This window comes from Anser cygnoides, unplaced genomic scaffold, assembly GCF_040182565.1.
Source record: "Anser cygnoides isolate HZ-2024a breed goose unplaced genomic scaffold, Taihu_goose_T2T_genome scaffold_52_1, whole genome shotgun sequence".
NCBI classification, from domain to species: domain Eukaryota; kingdom Metazoa; phylum Chordata; class Aves; order Anseriformes; family Anatidae; genus Anser; species Anser cygnoides.
In genome coordinates this window covers 191,776-210,810 of record NW_027103075.1, presented here as the reverse complement: position 1 = coordinate 210,810, position 19,035 = coordinate 191,776, and the positions used below count along the sequence as shown (strand labels likewise).

Sequence of the window (19,035 nt, the reverse complement as noted above, 5' to 3'; positions counted from 1 at the left end):
TTAGGACATTCGGGGCGGGGGGGGGGGGGGGGGCGCACCTGAGGAGACCGCTCGGGGAGGGAGGGGGGAGTGACAGGGCCGCCGGCCAATCGCGTCGCGGCGTTCTTGAAGCGTCAGCCAATCACAGCGCGCGTTCCGCCGAGGGCCCGCCCTCCCGCCGCCTCAGCCCGTTGGCCTCCCCCCTCCCTTCGAGCCAAGAGGCGGGCCCTCCCCACCGCTCTCCCTTCCTATTGGCTAACCCGCCTGACGAGCAGCCCCGCCGCCCAATCCCCGCGCCGACCCCCACCGCAGTCTCTCCCCCTCAGCCCTCCTCCCGCGCTTCGCCTCGCTCTCCCTCCTCCCCGCCCCTCCCATTGGCCGCCGGGATGATTGGCGCCGCGCTCAGCCAATCGCCGCGCGTCCTGAGGGGAAAGGGGGCGGGGCCGCGGGCTCCCGGCCGGAGCGGCGCAGAGGGCGGCGCGGGCGCCATTTTGTGAGCAGGCGGCGGCGGCGGCGGCGGCGGCGGAGCGGCGGGGCCCAGGGGTGAGGCCGCCGCTGAGGGGCCGGGGGGCTTCGGGGGGGTCCCCGAAACGATTTTGGGGCAAATCTGAGGGGTTTTGGGTTTTTATTCGCCCTCACGGGGCTTTGAGGGGGGGGGGGGGGGGGGGGGAGCGGCGCTGAGGGGGACGGGGCCGAGGCTGAGGGGGGAGGAGCGGGGATCGAGGCCGGGGAGGGGGGGGGAATAAGGCCGAGGGGGGGGCATAAAAAGGGGATATATCGCGATAGCGGCGCGACACGGCCGCGATAAGGCCGCTCAAAGCCCGCTGAGGCCTTCGGGGGGGGGGGGGGGGGGGGGGGGGCGGCTCTGTGAGGAGAAAGGGGGCGGGGCCTGGCTGGGGGCGGGGCTCGGCTCCTCCCCCCGTTTTTTAACCCCCCCCACACTAAATTTTGGAGCCCCCCCCCCCCCTTTTCCTGCCCCCGCTCTTCCCCCCCCCCTTCCCGGCCCCGTTTCTTTTGCAGGGGAAGGCTCCGAGCGCCGAGGGGACCCCCTCCAAATAAACCCCCTCCCCCCAAAACCCCCCCAGACACCCGTGTACTCCCCCATTTCCCCCCCCCGACCCCCCCATTTGCCCCCCAGACCCCCCCCCCCCCCCCATTTACCCCCCCAAACTCTCCATTTACCCCCCCAGACGCCCCATTTGCCCCCCGACCCCCCCGTTTCTCCCTTTAATCCCCCCAACCCCCCCGTTTCGCCCTATAGCCCCCCCATTTCACCGTCTAAGCCCCCTAATTCCCCCCCCCCAACCCCCCCCGTTTCACCCCATAACTCCCCCTAAACCCCCCAATTCACCCTCTAGCCCCCCCATAAGCCCCCCCATTTTCCCCCATAGCCCCCCCATTTCCCCCAGTACCCCCCAACTTCACCCCCTTTCCCCCTAACCCCCCTTACCCCCTCGTTTCCCTCTCTAACCCCCCTATTGCCCCCCCAACCCCCTTCTAACCCCCCGTTTCCCCCTAACCCCGTCACCCCCCCCACGTCCCCCCAGCCCCCCATTTTCCCCTCTAACCCCCCCATTTTCCCCCTCTAACCCCCCCCACCCCCCCCCCTCTAACCCCCCATTTTCTCTCTCTAACTCCCCATTAACCCCCCCCCCACCCCCCCATTTCCCCCTCTAACTGCCCTTTACCCCCCCATAACCCCCCCATTTTCTCCTCTAACCCCCGATTTTCCCCCGTAACCCCCCCCCCATTTTCCCCCTCTAACCCCTTATTAACCCCCCGATGACCCCCAGTTTCCCCCATAACCCCCCCATTTCCACCTCTAACCCCTCATTGCCCCCCCATAACCCCCCATTTCCCCCCAATTTCCCCCATAACCCCCCCATTTCCCCTTTAACCCCCCCATAACGCCCCCCATTTCCCCCTTTAACCCCCCCCATAACCCCCCATTTCCCCCCTCTAACCCCCCACCCCCCCCCCGCAACCCCCCCATTTCCCTCTCTAATCCCTCACTAACGCCCCAAACCCCCCCCCAATTTCCCCCACAGCCCCCCCATAACCCCCATTTCCCCCTTTAACTCCCCCATTTCCCCCCATTTTCTCCTCTAAACCCCCAGTTTCCCCATAACCCCCAATTTCCCTCTCTAACCCCCCCCCATTTCCCCCCAAACCCCCCCATTTCCCCCACAGCCCCCCCCGTAACCCCCATTTTCCCCTCTAATCCCTCATTAACACCCCTAACCCCCCAATTTCGTCTCTAACCCCCCAACCCCCCAAATTCCCCCCGTAACCCCCCCCCCCCATAACCCCCCCCCCATTCCCCCATAACCCCCCAATTCCCCCATAACCCCCCCAACCCACCCCATTTCCCCTATAACCCCCCTGTAACCCCCCCATTCCCCCCTTTACCCCCCCCGTAACCCCCCCATTTCCCCCATAACCCCCCCATTCCCCCTTACCCCCCAACCCGCCCCATTTCCCCTATAACCCCCCGTAACCCCCCATTTCCCCTATAACCCCCCGTAACCCCCCCATTTCCCCTATAACCCCCCCCATTTCCCCTATAACCCCCCTCTCGTAACCCCCCCGCACCCTATTTCCCCTATAACCCCCCCCCGCAACCCCCCATTTCCCCCTATAACCCCCCTGCAACCCCCCCATTTCCCCCATAACCCCATCTCCCCCCCCCCCATCTCCCTATAACCCCCCCGGCGCACCGCCCGCCCGCCCCCCCCGGGGGGGGGGGGGGGGGATGCTCTCTCGCTCTCTCGGGACGCCGGCCGCAGACGACGCGCGCGTGCGACCCCCCGGGGGCGGCGGGGCGGCGGGGGGGGGCCCCCGCGGCCGGCCCCCCCCCACCTGACTCACGCCTCTCCCTTCTCCTTCCGCAGGGGCAGCGAGGCCGACACCCCGGAGCCCAGCTTCGCCTGGCCCCCCCCCCTAAAAAAAAAAAACCCCAAAACCCCCCCCCAAAACCCCCTTCCCTCCCCCTCCCCCCCCTCCCACCCTTAGCGATTTTACCCCCGCCCCGCTTCACGTTTTAACCCCCCCCCCGGCACCGTTTTGAGGGGAAAAAGGGCTTTTCGGGGACCGTCCTAACCCGGGCTGTTGCCGTTGTGTTTTTCTCCCTTGCAGCGCCATTTTTTGAGCCGCCAGCCACAGTAAGTGACCGTGTCCCCCCCTCGTGCCCCCCCCCCCTTGAACCTTTCCCCTACCCCCCCTCAATTTTGCCCTTTTCCCCCCCCTTTTCGCCCCAAAAAACAACCGCCGGTGTGGCCGCGGGGGGGGGAGAGCGGGAGCCGGGGGTTGGGGCGCGGGGGGCTTTTTAACCCGTTTTTTATTTTTTTATTTTTTTATTTTTTATTTTTTATTTTTTCTCAGCGGTTTTTCCTAAAGGAGGGGCGAGGCTGTTCAAAAGAGGGAGGTCAGGGAGAGGCGAGGAGGAGGGAAAAGAGCTCGGAGAGGGCAAAAAGGGCGAAAAGAGGCCGAAAAAAGGGCAAGTAGAGGCCAGAGAGAGGCCGAAAGGGCCAAAAGTAGAGGCCGCTAGAGGCCGACAACAAAAAGGGGCCAAAAAGGCCAAAAAAGGGGAAGGTAGAGGCCGAAAAGGCCAAAAGTTAGAGGCCGAAAACAAAAAAGAGGCCGAAAAAGCCAAAAAAGGGCAGGTAGAGGCCAAAAAGGGCAAAAGCTAGAGGCCGAAAACAAAAAAGAGGCCAAAAAGGCCAAAAAAGGGGAAGGTAGAGGCCGAAAAGGCCAAAAGTTAGAGGTTGAAAACAAAAAAAAGGCCAAAAAAGGGGAAGGTAGAGGCCGAAAAGGCCAAAGTTAGAGGCCGAAAACAAAAAAGAGGCTAAAAAGGCCAGAAAAAGGGCAGGTAGAGGCCGAAAAGGCCAAAAGTTAGAGGCCGACAACAAAAAAGAGGCCAGAAAAGGGCAGGTAGAGGCCAAAAAGGCCAAAAGGTAGAGGCCGACAACAAAAAAGAGGCCAAAAAGGCCAAAAAAGGGGAAGGTAGAGGCCGAAAAGGCCAAAAGTTAGAGGCCGACAACAAAAAAGAGGCCAAAAAAGGGCAGGTAGAGGCCAAAAAGGCCAAAAGTTAGAGGCTGACAGCAAAAAGAGGCCAAAAAAGGGCAGGTAGAGGCTGAAAAGGCCAAAAGTTAGAGACCGACAACAAAAAAGAGGCCAAAAAGGCCAAAAGTTAGAGGCTGAAAACAAAAAAGAGGTCAGAAGAGGGCAGGTAGAGGCCAAAAAGGCCAAAAGGTAGAGGCCGACAACAAAAAGAGGCCAAAAAGGCCAAAAAAGGGGAAGGTAGAGGCCGAAAAGGGCAAAAGTTAGAGGCCGGAAACAAAAAGAGGCCAAAAAGGCCAGAAAAGGGCAGGTAGACGTCGAAAAGGGCAAAAGTTAGAGGTCGAAAACAAAAAAGAGGCCAAAAAAGGACAAATAGAGGCCGAAAAGGCCAAAAGTTAGAGGCTGACAGCAAAAAGAGGCCAAAAAAGTGCAGGTAGAGGCTGAAAAGGCCAAAAGTTAGAGGCCGACAACAAAAAGAGGCCAAAAAGGCCAAAAGTTAGAGGCTGAAAACAAAAAGAGGTCAGAAAAGGGCAGGTAGAGGCCAAAAAGGCCAAAAGTTAGAGGCCGACAACAAAAAAGAGGCCAAAAAGGCCAAAAAAGAGCATGTAGAGGCCGAAAAGGCCAAAAGTTAGAGGCCGACAACAAAAAAGAGACCAAAAAAGGGCAGGTAGAGGCCAAAAAGGCCAAAAGGTAGAGGCCGACAACAAAAAAAGAGGCCAAAAAGGTCAAAAACAGACAAATAGAGGCCAAAAAGGCCAAAAGCGAGAGGGCAAAACGGAAAAAGAGGCCAAAAACCAGAGGCCAAAACAGAAAAACAGGTCAAAAAGGCCAAAAATAGGAGGTCAAAAAACAAAAAAGAGGCCAGAAAAGGCAAATAGAGGCCGAAAAGGCCAAAAAGTAGAGGCCAAAAACAAAAAGAGGCCAAAGAAGGCCAAGAAAAGGCAAACAGAGGCCGAAAAGGCCGAAAAGTTTGAGGCCGGAAACAAAAGGAGGCCAAAAGGCCAAGAAAAGGCAAGTAGGGGCCAAAGAGCCCAAAAGTTTGAGGCCAGAAACAAAAGAGTGGCCAAAAAGGCCAAAAATTAGAGGCCAAAAACAAAAAAGAGGGAAAAAAGAGGTCAAAAAGGCCAAAAATTGGAGGCCAGAAGCAAGAAGGAGGTCAAAAGGCTGAAAAGTGGAGGCCATAAAGAAAAAAGAGGCCAAAAACTAGAGGCCAAAATAAAAGAGGCGAAGAAGAGGCCAAAAGGGCCAAAAATTGGAGGCCAAAGACGGACAAAGAGGCCAAAAACTTAAAGGCCAAAACCAAGAAGACTGAAAAGACCAAAAATTGGAGGCCAAAGACAAAAAAGAGGCCAAAAACTAGAAACCAAAACAAAAAAAGATGCCCAAAAGACCCAAAATTAGAGGCCAGAAACAAAAAAAAAGGCCGAAAGGAGGTCAGAAAGTTCGAAAATTGGAGGCCAACAGCAAAAGCAGGTGAAAACCACAAAAAATCAGAAGCCGTAAAGAAAAAGAAGCCAAAAACTAGAGGCCAAATCCAAAAAAAGGAGGCCAAAAAGACCAAAAGTTAGAGGATAGAAACAAAAGAGAGGTCAAAAAGGCCAGAAAGCGGAGGCCAAAACCAAAAAAGAGGCCAAAAGGAGGTCAAAAGGCCAAAAACCGGAGGCCATAAAAATAGAGACCAAGAACTGGGGGCCAAAAAGGCCAGAAATTAGAGGCCAAAAGCAAAAAGAAGGCCAAAAAGGCCAAAAGTTGGAGGCTGAAAGCAAAAAAAGAGGCCGAAAAAGAGCTGAAGAAGGCCAAATAAGAGAGGCCGGGGAAAAAAGAGGCCGAAAAGGCCAAAAAGAGGCCAAATTAGGGAGGCCAGAGGAAAAGAGGCCAAAGAGAGGTGGCGGAGGTCAGAAATGAGGCCAAAAAGGGCAAAAAAAAGGGGTAAAAAAGATAAAAGAGGGCAAAAAAGAGGCAGAAAAGGGTGAGAGAGGCCGAAAAGGTCAGAGAGGCCAAAAAAGAGGCCGAAAAAGGTCAAAGAGGCCGAAAAAGGTAGAAAAGGTCAAAAAGAGGGCGAAAAGGCAAAAAGAGGTCAAAAGGCAAAAAGAGGCCAGAAAGGCGAAAATGGAGGCCGGAAGCAGGCGAGGGAGGCCAGGGAAGCGAAGAATAGGGCAAATTGCCCAAAAAAGGCCGAAACCCCCCAAAAACCCTGCCCCGTTTTTCCTCCCCAGCGCAGAGCGGGACCCGGTTGCTCCTCGGCTGTTTTGCGCCTCCGGAAGTCGGTGATTTTTCCTCCTTTTCACTCCTTTTTCACAATTCCTCTCGTTTTTTTTTAATTTTCACATTCAAATTTTGGTTTTTTGTTTTTAAATTTTGGTTTTTTTTTTTAAATTTTGGTTTTTGTTTTTAAATTTTGGTTTTTTTTTTAAATTTTGGTTTTGTTTTTATTTTTTTATTTTTAAATTTTAGTTTTTGGTTTTTGTTTTTAAATTTTTTGGTTTTGTTTTTAATTTTGGTTTTTGGTTTTTATTTTTTTGGTTTTTTGTTTTTAAATTTTGGTTTTTATTTTTAAATTTTGTTTTTTTTGTTTTTCTGTTTTTCTTGATTGTTTTTCTTTTCAAATTTGGGTTTTTGCTTTGGACTTTCTGTTTTTAGTTTGAATTTCCATTTTTTGTTTTGACGTTTTCGGTTTTCTTTGTAAATTCTGCTTTTCGTTTCGGACTTTTGCTTTTTTGTTTTCACTTTCGCTTTTTTGTTTTAAATTTTGCTTTTTTAAAGTTTTTGCTTTTTTGTTTTTAAATTTTGTTTTTTATTTTCAAGTTTTGCTTTTCTATTTTTAAATTCTGTTTTTTTTTAATTTTGTTTTTTATTTTTAAATTTTATTTTTTATTTTTAAGTTTTGCTTTTTTGTTTTCAAATTTTGTTTTTTATTTTTCAATTTTGCTTTTTTGTTTTTAAAATTTTTTGTTTTTGAGTTTTCATTTTTTATTTTTCAATTTTGCTTTTTTGTTTTTAAATTTTGATTTTTTGTTTTTAAATTTTGATTTTTTATTTTTAAATTTTGATTTTTTTATTTTCAAATTTCGATTTTTTTCCCCAAATTTTCCTTTCCGGATTATTTTTCCCCCGATTTTTTTATTCCCCCCCCCCCCCCATCGCCCTCGCTCCTTCTCTCTCTATTTTCTCTCACCCCCCCCAACCCCCCCCCCCCCCAAACCCCCCCCCCCCCCCCACGGTCGTCGTTGGTCGGTCCCCGATTTTTAAGCCCCGCCCCCTCGCCCTTAAGCCCCGCCCCCTCCCCTTAAGCCCCGCCCCCTCCGCGCCGATGGGGGGGGGCCCCCACCCCGCCCCCCTCCCCACGGACCCACGGACACCCCCGGACCCCCGGCCACGGTAAGAGGGGGGGCCCCCCCCTTGGCCCTTCCCCCCCCCGCCCAATTAGCGCCGCTAATTAGCGCCGCTCATGGGGGGGGGGCGGGGCGCCACTCCCGCCCCTCGCAGCGCCCTCCGGGGGCCCCCCCCCCCCCCCCCAATTACCCCTCCCCCCCCCACTTCATCCCCTCCTAATTAATCGCTCCCTGGTGACCTTCTTAATTAATGCCCGCGCTAATTAGCGCCACTAATTAACAACGAGGTGAGTGCCCCCAGGTGGTCATTAAAGGACCCCCCTCCAAATTTCACCCCCCTCATTAGCAGATGAGGGTAATTAGCGGCCCCTCGTTAGCATGGAACAGTAATTAAACACTCCTCATTAGCATAAAGCGGTAATTAATGTCTGTCATTAGCACGTAACGGTAATTAGCATCGCCTTATTAGCATACGAGGGTGGTTATCGGACCCTAATTAACACACAAAGGGTAATTAGCGGCCCCTCGTTAACGTGCAGCGGTAATTAAGACCCTCGTTAGCACATAACGTCAATTGTTATTCTCTAATTAGTGTGTAATTAGCAGCACCTCATTGGCATATAATGCTAATTATGATCTCCATAATCAGCACATAATAGTAATTATTGCTCCCCTCATTAGCATATGAGGGTAGGGGAACCCCTCTGATTAGCATACAAGGGTAATTAGCAGCCTATCGTTAACACGCAGTGGTAATTAACACTCTCATTAGCATACAATTAGCATACAATGCCCCTCATCAGCACATGAAGGTGATTACTGCCCCCTAATTAGCATACAAAGGTAATTGGAGTTGTCCTCATTAACACTCAAGTCCAATTAGCAGCCCCTAATTAGTATGCAGGGGTAATTAACACCCTCATTAGCATATAATGGTCTTTATCGTCAACGCATTAGCATATAGCGGTAATTAACAGCCCCTCATTAGCACCCAGTGTTAATTAGCTGCCCCTCATTAACACGGGAGGGTGCTGAGCCCCTCATTACCCCCAACCCTAATTAAGGACCCATCCTGCTAATTAGCTAACGGGGGGTGGAGCTCTGGGGCTTAATTAGTTGGGGTAATTAGTGGCCTTAACGAGCAAGGGGACCTAATTAGACCCTAATTAGCGGCCCCCAAACCCTAATTAGCGGCCCCCAACCCTAATTAGACCCCCCCATGCCCTAATTAGTGGCGCTAACGAGCGCCGGTAACGAGCCCCGCCCCCAGGCCGAGCCCCGCCCCCCTCCCCCAGGCCCCCCCTCTCATTAGCGCCGCTAACGAGCTCGGGCTCCGCCCCCTCCATCTCCCTCCCCTCCCTCCTCGCCCCTTGGCTCCGCCCCCTTTGGCCCCGCCCCCTTTGGCCCCGCCCCCTTCCCCTCCCCCTTTCCCCTCCCCTCCCCTCCCCCTTCTCCTCCTCCTCACCCTCCCCCTCCCTCCCCTTTCCCCTCCCTCACCCCATCCCCTCCCCCGTCCCCATCACCCTTCCCCTCCCCCTTCCCATTACCCTTCCCCTCCCCTGCCCCTTCCCCCTCCCCTTCCCCTCCCCCTTCCTCACCCTTCCCCTCCCCTTCCCATTACCTTTCCCCTCCCCTTCCCCTCCCTCCCCCTCCCCATCCCCTCTCTTTCCCCCCTTCCTCACCCTTCCCCTCCCCCTTCCCATTACCTTTCCCCTCCCCGTCCCCCTCCCTCTCCCTCCCCCTCCCCATCCCTTCCCCTCCCCTATCCCCTATCCCTCCCCCTCCCCATCCCCTCTCTTTCCCCCCTTCCTCACCCTTCCCTTCCCCCTTCCCATTACCTTTCCCCTCCCCACCCCCTCACCCTCCCTCACCCTTCCCCTCCCCCTCCCTGCCCCTCCCCCTCCCCTCCCCTTCCCCTCTCCCTCCCTCACTCTTCCCCTCCCCATCCCCTCCCTTTCCCCCTTCCTCACCCTTCCCCTCCCCATCCCCTCCCTTTCCCCCTTCCTCACCTTCCCTTCCCCCTTCCCATTACCTTTCCCCTCCCCTTCCCTCCCCCTCCCTCACCCTTCTCCTCCCCATCCCCACCCTCACCCTTCCCCCTCCCCTCCCCCTCCCTCACCCTCCCCATCCCCTTCCCTCCCCTCCCCCTTCTCTCTCTCACCCTTCCCCACCCCTTCCCCTCCCCCCACCCTCACCCTTCCCCTCCCCATCCCCTCCCCCTCCCTCACCCTTCCCCTCCCCCCTCCTTCACCCCTTCCCATCCCCTTCTCCTCCCCCTCCCCATTCCCTTCCCTTCCCCTCCCCATCCCCTCCCTTTCCCCCTTCCTCACCCTTCCCTTCCCCCTTCCCATTACCTTTCCCCTCCCCTTCCCCTCCCCCTCCCTCACCCTTCTCCTCCCCATCCCCTCTCCCACACCCTCACCCTCCCCATCCCCTTCCCTCCCCCTCCCCCTTCTCTCTCTCACCCTTCCCCACCCCTTCCCCTCCCCCCACCCTCACCCTTCCCCTCCCCATCCCCTCCCTCACCCTTCCCCTCCCCTTCCCTCACCCTTCCCATCCCCTTCTCCTCCCCCTCCCCACCCCTTCCCCTCCCCATCCCCTTCCCCTCCCCCACCAACCTCCCCCACGCCCCCCCCCCCTCCCTCACCGACCTCCCTGCCCCCCCCACGACCCCCCCATGACGTCACACCCCCCTGCTGACGTCACGCCCCCCCCCTTCTCCCCCCCGCCCCCGTTTCCTGCAGGCGATGGCGAGCAACGTGACGAACAAGACGGACCCGCGCTCGCTCAACTCGCGGGTGTTCATCGGGAACCTCAACACGCTGGTGGTGAAGAAGAGCGACGTGGAGGCCATCTTCGCCAAGTACGGCAAGATCGTCGGCTGCTCCGTGCACAAGGGCTTCGCCTTCGTCCAGTTCGTCGCCGAGCGCAACGCCCGCGCCGCCGTCGCCGGCGAGGACGGCCGCATGATCGCCGGGCAGGTGCTGGGTGAGCGCTGGGTCAGACTGGGAGGGGACTGGGTTATACTGGGAGGGAACTGGGGGGCACTGGGAGGGGACTGGGTTATACTGGAAGCGGACTGGGAGGGACTGGGAGGGGAGTGGGAGGGACTGGGAGGGGACTCAGAGGGGATTGGGGGGGACTGGGAGGCACTGGGAGGGACTGGGATATACTGGGAGGGGACTGGGTGGGGACTGGATACACTGGGAGGGGACTGCGAAGGGACTGGGATAGACTGGGGGGCACTGGGATAGACTGGGAGGGCACTGGGATAGACTGGGGAGGGCACTGGGATAGACTGGGAGGGCACTGGGAGGGGACTGGGGGTTGGGAGGCACTGGGAGGGACTGGGAGGCACTGGGAGGGGACTGGGTTATACTGGGAGGGACTGGGAGGCACTGGGTTATACTGGGAGGGGACTGGGGGACACTAGGAGGGCACTGGGAGGGCACTGGGAGGCACTGGGAGGGCACTGGGAGCGGATTGCGGGGGGCTGGGGGGGGCTGGGAGGGACTGGGAGGCACTGGGAGGGAGTTGGAGGGAGTGGGATATACTGGGAGGGACTGGGAGGGGACTGGGATATACTGGGAGGGGACTGGGAAGGGACTGGGAGGGGACTGGGATAGACTGGGATGGACTGGGAGGGGACTGGGGTAGACTGGGAGGGCACTGGGAGGGGGTTTGGGGGGACTGGGATATACTGGGAGGGGACGGGGGGGACTGGGAGGGGCTGGGAGGGGGGTAATGGGGGCACATGGAGGCACTGGGGTATACTGGGAGAGGACAGGTATACTGGGAGGGGACTGGGGTATACTGGGAGGGGACTGGGAGGGGACTGGGTTATACTGGGAGGGACTGGGAGGCACTGGAGTTATACTGGGAGGGGACTGGGGGACACTGGGAGGCACTGGGGAGGGCACTGGGAGCGGATTGCGGGGGACTGGGGGGGCTGGGAGGGTCTGGGGAGGCACTGGGGTACACTGGGAGGCACTGGGAGGGAGTTGGGGGGAGTGGGATATACTGGGAGGGGACTGGGATATACTGGGAGGGACTGGGAGGGGACTGGGTAATACTGGGAGGGGACTGGGATAGACTGGGATATACTGGGAGGGGACTGGGATAGAATGAGAGGGGACTGGGATAGAGTGGGAAGGGACTGGGGGGCACTGGGAGGGGGTTTGGGGGGACTGGGATGGACTGGGAGGGGACTGGGAGGGGACTGGGTTATACTGGGAGGGGACTGGGGGGACATCGGGAGGGGGACTGGGAGGCACTGGGATAGAGTGGGAGGGGACTGGGATAGACTGGGAGGGGGTTTGAGGGGACTGGGAGGCACTGGGATAGACTGGGAGGGGACTGGGAGGGACTGGGAGGGGAACTGGGGGGGACTGGGAGGGGACGGGGATAGACTGGGAGGCACTGGGAGGCACTGGGAGGGGACTGGGTGGGGACTGGATACACTGGGAGGGGACTGCGAAGGGACTGGGATAGACTGGGGGGTACTGGGATAGACTGGGAGGGAACTGGGAGGGGACTGGGGGGGTTGGGAGGCACTGGGAGGGACTGGGAGGGGACTGGGGTATACTGGGAGGGACTGGGAGGCACTGGGAGGGGACTGGGAGGGGACTGGGGGACACTAGGAGGGCACTGGGAGGCACTGGGAGGGCACTGGGAGCGGATTGTGGGGGACTGGGGGGGCTGGGAGGGACTGGGAGGCACTGGGGTACACTGGGAGGCACTGGGAGGGAGTTGGGGGGAGTGGGATATACTGGGAGGGGACTGGGATATACTGGGAGGGAACTGGGATAGACTGGGAGGGGACTGGGATAGACTGGGAGGGGACTGGGATAGACTGGGATGGACTGGGAGGGGACTGGGGTAGACTGGGAGGGCACTGGGAGGGGATTTGGGGGGACTGGGATATACTGGGAGGGAACTGGGAGGCACTGGGAGGGGACTGGGATAGACTGGGGAGGGGACTGGGATAGACTGGGAGGGGACTGGGATAGACTGGGATGGACTGGGAGGGGGACTGGGGTAGACTGGGGAGGGCACTGGGAGGGGATTTGGGGGGACTGGGATATACTGGGAGGGAACTGGGAGGCACTGGGAGGGGCCGGGGGGGCACTGGGAGGGGCCGGGGGGGCACTGGGGGGCACTGGGAGGCACTGGGAGGGGCCGGGGGGCACTGGGAGGGGCCGGGGGGGGGCACTGGGAGGGGCCGGGGGGCACTGGGAGGGGCCGGGGGGCACTGGGAGGGGACTGGGAGGGAACTGGGAGGCACTGGGCGGGGCCGGGGGGGCACTGGGGAGGGGCCGGGGGGCACTGGGAGGGGCCGGGGGGGCACTGGGCGGGGCCGGGGGGCACTGGGAGGGGACTGGGATATACTGGGAGGGGCCGGGGGGCACTGGGAGGGGCCGGGGGGCACTGGGCGGGGTAATGCCCCCCCCCCTCCCCCAGACATCAACCTGGCGGCCGAGCCCAAGGTGAACCGCGGCAAGGCGGGCGTCAAGCGCTCGGCGGCGGAGATGTACGGGTCAGTAGCAGCCCCACCTTCTCCGGCCCCCCTCGTCAGGTCGGGCCCCCCTTTTTTTTACTCTTTTTTCCCCAAAACGCCCCCCCGATCCCCTCCCCCGCCCCCCGAAAAAATTTCCCCCGAAAAACCGGAAAAATCCCCAAAAACGCCCCCGAAAGAAAAAATAACTATTTTTTTTCAGGTCCTCCTTCGACTTGGATTACGACTTCCAGCGGGATTATTACGACAGGTAACGCCCTAACTCCCCCAAATCTCGCCGGTTTAGGGGTTTTTGGAGCAAAAAAACGCCCCGTTATTTCCTCGAGTCACTCTTTTCCCCAAAAAAATGCCATTATTTTGGTCATTTCTCGTTAATTTTCCCCAAAAATCCCATTATTTTGGTCATTTCTTGTTAATTTTCCCCAAAAATCCCATTATTTTGGTCATTTCTCGTTAATTTTCCCCAAAAATCCCATTATTTTGGTCATTTCTTGTTAATTTTCCCCAAAAATCCCATTATTTTGGTCATTTCTCGTTAATTTTCCCCAAAAATCCCATTATTTTGGTCATTTCTCGTTAATTTTCCCCAAAAATCCCATTATTTTGGTCATTTCTCGTTAATTTTCCCCAAAATCCCATTATTTTGATCACCCTTGCTAAATTTCCCCCCCAAAATCCCATTATTTGGATCATTCCTGCTTAATTTTCCCCAAAATTCCCATTATTTTGCTCATTTCCACTTATTTTTTTCCCCCAAATCCCCTTATTTTGCTCATTTCTTGTTAATTTTCCCCCAAAACCCCCTTATTTTGCACATTTCTGCTTATTTTTCCCCAAAAATCCCATTATTTTGGTCATTTCCGCTTATTTTTTTGCAAAAATCCCATTATTCTGGTCGTTTCTTGTTAATTTCCCCCAAAAATCCCCTTATTTTGCTCATTCCCGCTTATTTTCCCCCAAAAATCCCCTTATTTTGCTCATTTCCGCTTATTTTCCCCCAAAATCCCCTTATTTTGCTCATTCCCGCTTATTTTCCCCCAAAATCCCATTATTTTGCTCATTCCCGCTTATTTTTCCCCAAAATCCCCTTATTTTGCTCATTCCCGCTTATTTTTCCCCAAAATCCCATTATTTTGCTCATTCCCGCTTATTTTCCCCCAAAATCCCCTTATTTTGCTCATTTCCGCTTACTTTTTCCCCAAAACCCCGTTACTTCCCTCACGCGTATTCCTCAATTTCCCCCCCCCCAGAATCCCGTTATTTGCATCATTCCTCCTTATTTTTCCCCCAAAACTCCCCGTTATTTTGCTCATCCCTGGTCATTTTTCCCCCAAAATCCCACTATTTTGATCAACTTTCTCATTTCCTGCTGAATTCCCCCAAAAAATCCCGTTATTCCACTCGTTTCTCCTTATTCCCCCCAAGCCCCCTCCCTCCCTCCCCCCCCCCCCCCGAACCCCGTTACCCCCCCTCCCTCCTTCCCTGAGCGCCCGTTAACCGCCCTTTTTGACCAAAACCGCCCTTTTTCGCCCCAAACCAGGATGTACAGCTACCCGGCGCGCGTGCCGCCGCCGCCGCCCATCGCGCGCGCCGTGGTGCCCTCCAAGCGGCAGCGGGTCTCCGGCAACACCTCGCGGCGCGGCAAGAGCGGCTTCAACTCCAAGAGCGGCCAGCGCGGCTCCTCCTCCAAATCCGGCAAATGTGCGCGCCCCGTTTTCCCCGGAATTCACCCCAAAGCCGCTCGGGCCCCCCCCGCTTAATTAGCGCCGCTAATTGGCTAGCTGACGGAGCGGGAGCGCCACTCCCGGCCCTCCTCCGAGGACCCCCCGCTCTAAAAGTCACCCCCTGGTTAGCGTTCGAACCTAATTAGCAGCCCCTCGTTAGCGTGAGACGGTAATTAGCGCCCCTCATTAGCATTCACGCCTAATTAGCGGCCCCTCGTTAGCACGAAATGGTAATTAATAGCCCTCATTAGCACGTAACGGTAACTATCATCGCCTTATTAGCATATTAAGCTGGTTACCAGCCCCTAATTAACATACAAAGGGTAAGTAGCAGTCCCTAATTAACATTCAAAGGGTAATTAGCGCCTAATTATCATACAAAGGGTAGTTAGCGGCCCCTCATTAGCATGACATAGTAATTATGGTTGCCCTATTGGTATAAGAGGGTGGTTAGCAGAACCTAACTGACACGCAGAGGGTAATTAGCAGCCCCTCATTAGCATGAGACGGTAATTAGCACCCCTCATTAGCATTCACGCCTAATTAGCAGCCCCACATTAGCACAAAATGGTAATTAATAGCCCATCATTAGCACGTAACGGTAACTATCATCGCCTTATTAGCATATTAAGCTGGTTACCAGCCCCTAATTAACATACAAAGGGTGATTAGCAGGCCCTCGTTAGCATGAGACGGTAATTAGCACCCCTCATTAGCGGTCAAGCCTAATTAGCAGACCTTCATTGGCATGAAATGCTATTTAACACTCCTCATTAGCATGTAATGGTGATTATCGTTGCCTTATTGGGATATGAGGGCGGTTAACAGACCCTAATTAACATACAAAAGGTAATCAGCAGCCCCTCATTAGCATGGAATGGTAATTAATACCCTATCATTAAGAATAGGGTAATTAATACCCTATCGTTAGCATGAAATTGTAATTAATATCCCCTCATTAGCACGTAATGGTAATTATCATTGCCTTATTAGCATATGGGGGTGATTGGCAGCCCCTAATTAGCATACAAAGGGTAATTAGCACGCGGTGGTAATCAATTAAGCATATGATGGCAATTGTTATCCCCTAATTAGCATATAAGCGTAATTAGCAGGCCTTTGTTATCAGGCAGTGGGGATTAACGCCCCTCGTTAGCACATAACGCTAATTTAAATCACCTAATTAGCATACAGTGCTAATCATCGCTCCCTCGTTAGCGTACAAGGGTAGGAGGAACCCCTAATTAGCACGCGAGGCTAATTAACAGCTCGACGGCGGTAATTAACGCTGATTACTCTCCCTGCGCCAGCAGGCGAAGGCGATCGTCGCCCCCTCATTAGCATAGGGGGGCCCCCCTCGTTAGCGCGCGGGCCTGATGAGCCGCCTAACGAGCCTGATGAGCCGCCTAACGAGCCTAATTAGCCGCCTAACGAGCCTAATTAGCCTAACGAGCTCTCCCCCCCCCGCAGTGAAAGGCGACGACCTGCAGGCCATCAAGAAGGAGCTGAGCCAGATCAAGCAGAAGGTGGACGCGCTGCTCGAGAGCCTCGAGAAGATCGAGAAGGAGCAGAGTAAGGCCCCAAAACGCCCCTTTTCGCCCCAAAATCCCCCCCGGGGGGGCCCCGGCCCCGCTTCCCCTTAAAAATCCCATTATTTTGGTCATTCCTGCCTAATTTCCCCCAAAATTCCCATTATTTTGGTCATTTCTGCTTAATCCCCCCCAAATTCCCATTATTTTATCATCTCTCTCATTTATTCCTTAATTTCCCCAAAAATCCCCCATTATTTGCTTTAAATTCTTCGTTTCCCATTTATTTCCCCCAAAATCCCATTATTTGGGTCACTCCTGCTTATTTTTTCCCCAAAATCCCGTTATTTTGGTCATTCCCGCTTATTTTCCCCAAAAATCCCCTTATTTTGGTTATTCCCGCTTATTTTTCCCCCAAACCCCATTATTTTGGTCGTTCCTGCCAAAATTTTCCCCAAAAATCCCATTATTTTGGTCATTCCCGCTTATTTTTCCCCCCAAATCCCATTATTTTGGTCGTTCCTGCCAAATTTTTCCCCAAAATCCCATCATTTTGGTCATCCCCGCTTATTTTTCCCCCAAAATTCCATTATTTTGGTCATTCCTGCTTAATTCCCCCCATAATCCCATTACTTTGGTCATCCCCAATTAATTTTTCCCCAAAAATCCCATTATTTTCATCATTCCCACTTAATTTTCCCCAAAAAAATCCCATTATTTGGCCGTTCCCGCTTATTTTTTCCCCCAAAATCCCATTATTTTTGGTCATCCCTGCCAAATTTTTCCACAAAAACCCCGTTATTTTGGTCGCTCCCCTCATTTATTGCCCAATTTCCCCCCAAAATCCCATTATTTTGGTCATCCCCACTTAATTTCCCCCAAAATCTCATTATTTTTGGTTATCCCCACTTCATTTTTCCCCCAAAATCCCATTATTTTGGTCATTCCTGCTTAATTTTTCCCCCCAAAATCCCATTATTTTGGTCATTCCTGCTTATTTTTCCCCCCAAAATCCCATTATTTTGGTCATTCCTGCCAAATTTTTCCCCAAAAATCCCATTATTTTGTTCATCCCCACTTAATTTTCCCCTCAAAAATCCCATTATTTTGGTCATTCCTGCCTAATTTCCCCCAAAATTCCCATTATTTTGGTCATTCCTGCTTATTTTTTCCCCAAAATCTCATTATTTTGGTTACTCCCCTCATTTATTGCTGGATTTCCCCAAAATCCCATTATTTTGGTCATCCCCACTTAATTTTTCCCCAAAAATCCCGTTATTTTCGTCATTCCCACTTAATTTTCCCCAAAAAAATCCCATTATTTTGCTCATTCCTGCTTATTTTTCCCCCAAAATCCCATTATTTTGGTCATTCCCACTTAATTTTCCCCAAAAATCCCATTATTTTGGTTATCCCCACTTCATTTTTCCCCCAAAATCCCATTATTTTGGTCATCCCAATTAATTTTTTCCCCCCAAACCCCATTATTTTGGTCATTCCTGCTTCATTTTTCCCCAAAATCCCCTTATTTTGGTCATTCCCCCTTATTTTTCCCCAAACCCCCATTATTTCGGCCGCCCCGTCCTTCCCCCCCCCCCCCCCCCCCGTTACTCCTCCCATTTTCCCCCTTATCCCCCCAAAACCTCCCCCTCCCCCCCCAACCTCTCCCTCCCCCCTCCCCTCCCCTCGCCCCCCGCCCCCGATTCCGCCGGGACCCGCCCCCGAAACGCCCCCCCCCCCCCCCCCCCCCCCCCCCGCAGAGCAGAAGGGCGACAAGGCGGAGGAGGAGCAGGGCGGGGGCTCGGCCAAGAAGGAGGAGGCCGGCGCCAAGCCCGAGGCCGGGGCCGACGACTCGGCGGAGGAGGGCGACCTCCTGGATGACGACGACGCCGAGGAGCGGGGCGACGACCAGGTGCGAAGCCCCGAATCCGCCCGTTTTCACCCAAATCCCCCTTTTTTCTACCCAAAATCCCGCTCCAAATCCCGTCCTCCCCCTCAAAATTTGGGCCTCTTCCCCCGCCCCCCGCAGCTGGAATCCATCAAAGGCGACGAGAAGGAGGCCGAGGAGGGCGAGGACGACCGGGACAGCGCCAACGGCGAGGACGACTCCTAAAAACGCCGCTTTTCGCCCCAAAAATAAACCTTAACACGGGAACGGTGAAGGCTGGGAGCCCCCCTCCCCTCCCCCTCCCCCCTCCCCCTCCCCCCGTGTTCGTGGTGTTGTGACCCCGCCCCTCCCCCCCCTAGTTCCGGCTCGGCCCCGCCCCCTGTAATTGGCCCCGCCCCCCCCCCCGCCCCCTCCCCCTCCTGTTAATTTTGATACCTCGTTAACGACTTAACGATTAAAGGACGGATGGTTTTTAGAGAGGCTGCCTCCGCCAAGATGGCCGCCCCCGGGGGAGGGCGGGGGGGGGGATGGGACGGGCCACGCCCAACATGGCCGACTTCGTGTGACTGTGCCACACCCAAGATGGCCGCTTCCATTGGGGACACGCCCATCCAAGATGGCTGCCCCCGTGGGGTTTGCCACACCCAACATGGCCGACTTCGTGTGACTGTGCCACACCCAAGATGGCGGCCGCCATTGGCACACATCCCACAAGATGGCCGCTTCCATGGGGGACACGCCCATCCAAGATGGCCACCCCCAGGGGGACATGCCTACCCAAGATGGCGGCATCCACGGGGCTTGCCACGCCCAACATGGCCGCCTTCGTGTGGGTTGGCCGCACCCAAGATGGCGGTCTCTGTGGTGAATGCCACGCCCAACATGGCTGCCTTCATGTGACTGTGCCACGCCCAAGATGGCGGCCTCCATGGGGACACGCCCACACAAGATGGCGGCCTCCACGGGGTTTGCCCCACCCAACATGGCTGCCTTAATAGGGTGGGGTTAC

The 19,035-nt window shown here is 55.2% G+C and overlaps 1 protein-coding gene and 1 long non-coding RNA gene across 8 annotated transcripts; both read left to right on the top strand.

Annotated features, from left to right (window-relative positions):
* Nucleotides 1–350: 350 nt before the first annotated feature.
* On the top strand, nucleotides 351–18,503 carry LOC136789500 (heterogeneous nuclear ribonucleoprotein C). 7 transcript variants are annotated; one of them, XM_066989541.1, is made up of 10 exons: nucleotides 351–472; nucleotides 3,123–3,140; nucleotides 6,255–6,301; nucleotides 10,115–10,358; nucleotides 12,831–12,906; nucleotides 13,088–13,135; nucleotides 14,426–14,586; nucleotides 16,080–16,181; nucleotides 17,899–18,050; nucleotides 18,168–18,503. In XM_066989541.1, the coding sequence occupies exons 1-9, from the start codon at nucleotides 366–368 to the stop codon at nucleotides 18,017–18,019; spliced, it is 924 nt and encodes a 307-aa protein (XP_066845642.1). In that variant the 5' UTR covers nucleotides 351–365; the 3' UTR covers nucleotides 18,020–18,050; nucleotides 18,168–18,503. The 7 variants fall into 7 exon arrangements, with proteins under 7 accessions (XP_066845642.1, XP_066845641.1, XP_066845645.1 ...); XM_066989540.1 differs by having other exon boundaries at nucleotides 12,831–12,945; XM_066989543.1 differs by lacking the exon at nucleotides 351–472 and having other exon boundaries at nucleotides 3,023–3,140; nucleotides 12,831–12,945.
* LOC136789501 (uncharacterized) lies at nucleotides 3,482–6,111 on the top strand. Its single transcript, XR_010828224.1, has 2 exons — nucleotides 3,482–6,016; nucleotides 6,047–6,111. It is a non-coding gene; the product is annotated as an uncharacterized lncRNA (long non-coding RNA).
* Nucleotides 18,504–19,035: the final 532 nt, after the last annotated feature.

Excerpts from the sequence above, each read along its gene's own strand:
- LOC136789500 (XM_066989540.1), top strand. The coding sequence starts at position 366 with ATGATTGGCGCCGCGCTCAGCCAATCGCCGCGCGTCCTGAGGGGAAAG. Across the intron at positions 13,136-14,425 it reads CAGCGGGATTATTACGACAG|GATGTACAGCTACCCGGCGC; the intron begins GTAACGCCCTAA and ends GCCCCAAACCAG. Across the intron at positions 14,587-16,079 it reads CTCCTCCAAATCCGGCAAAT|TGAAAGGCGACGACCTGCAG; the intron begins GTGCGCGCCCCG and ends CCCCCCCCGCAG.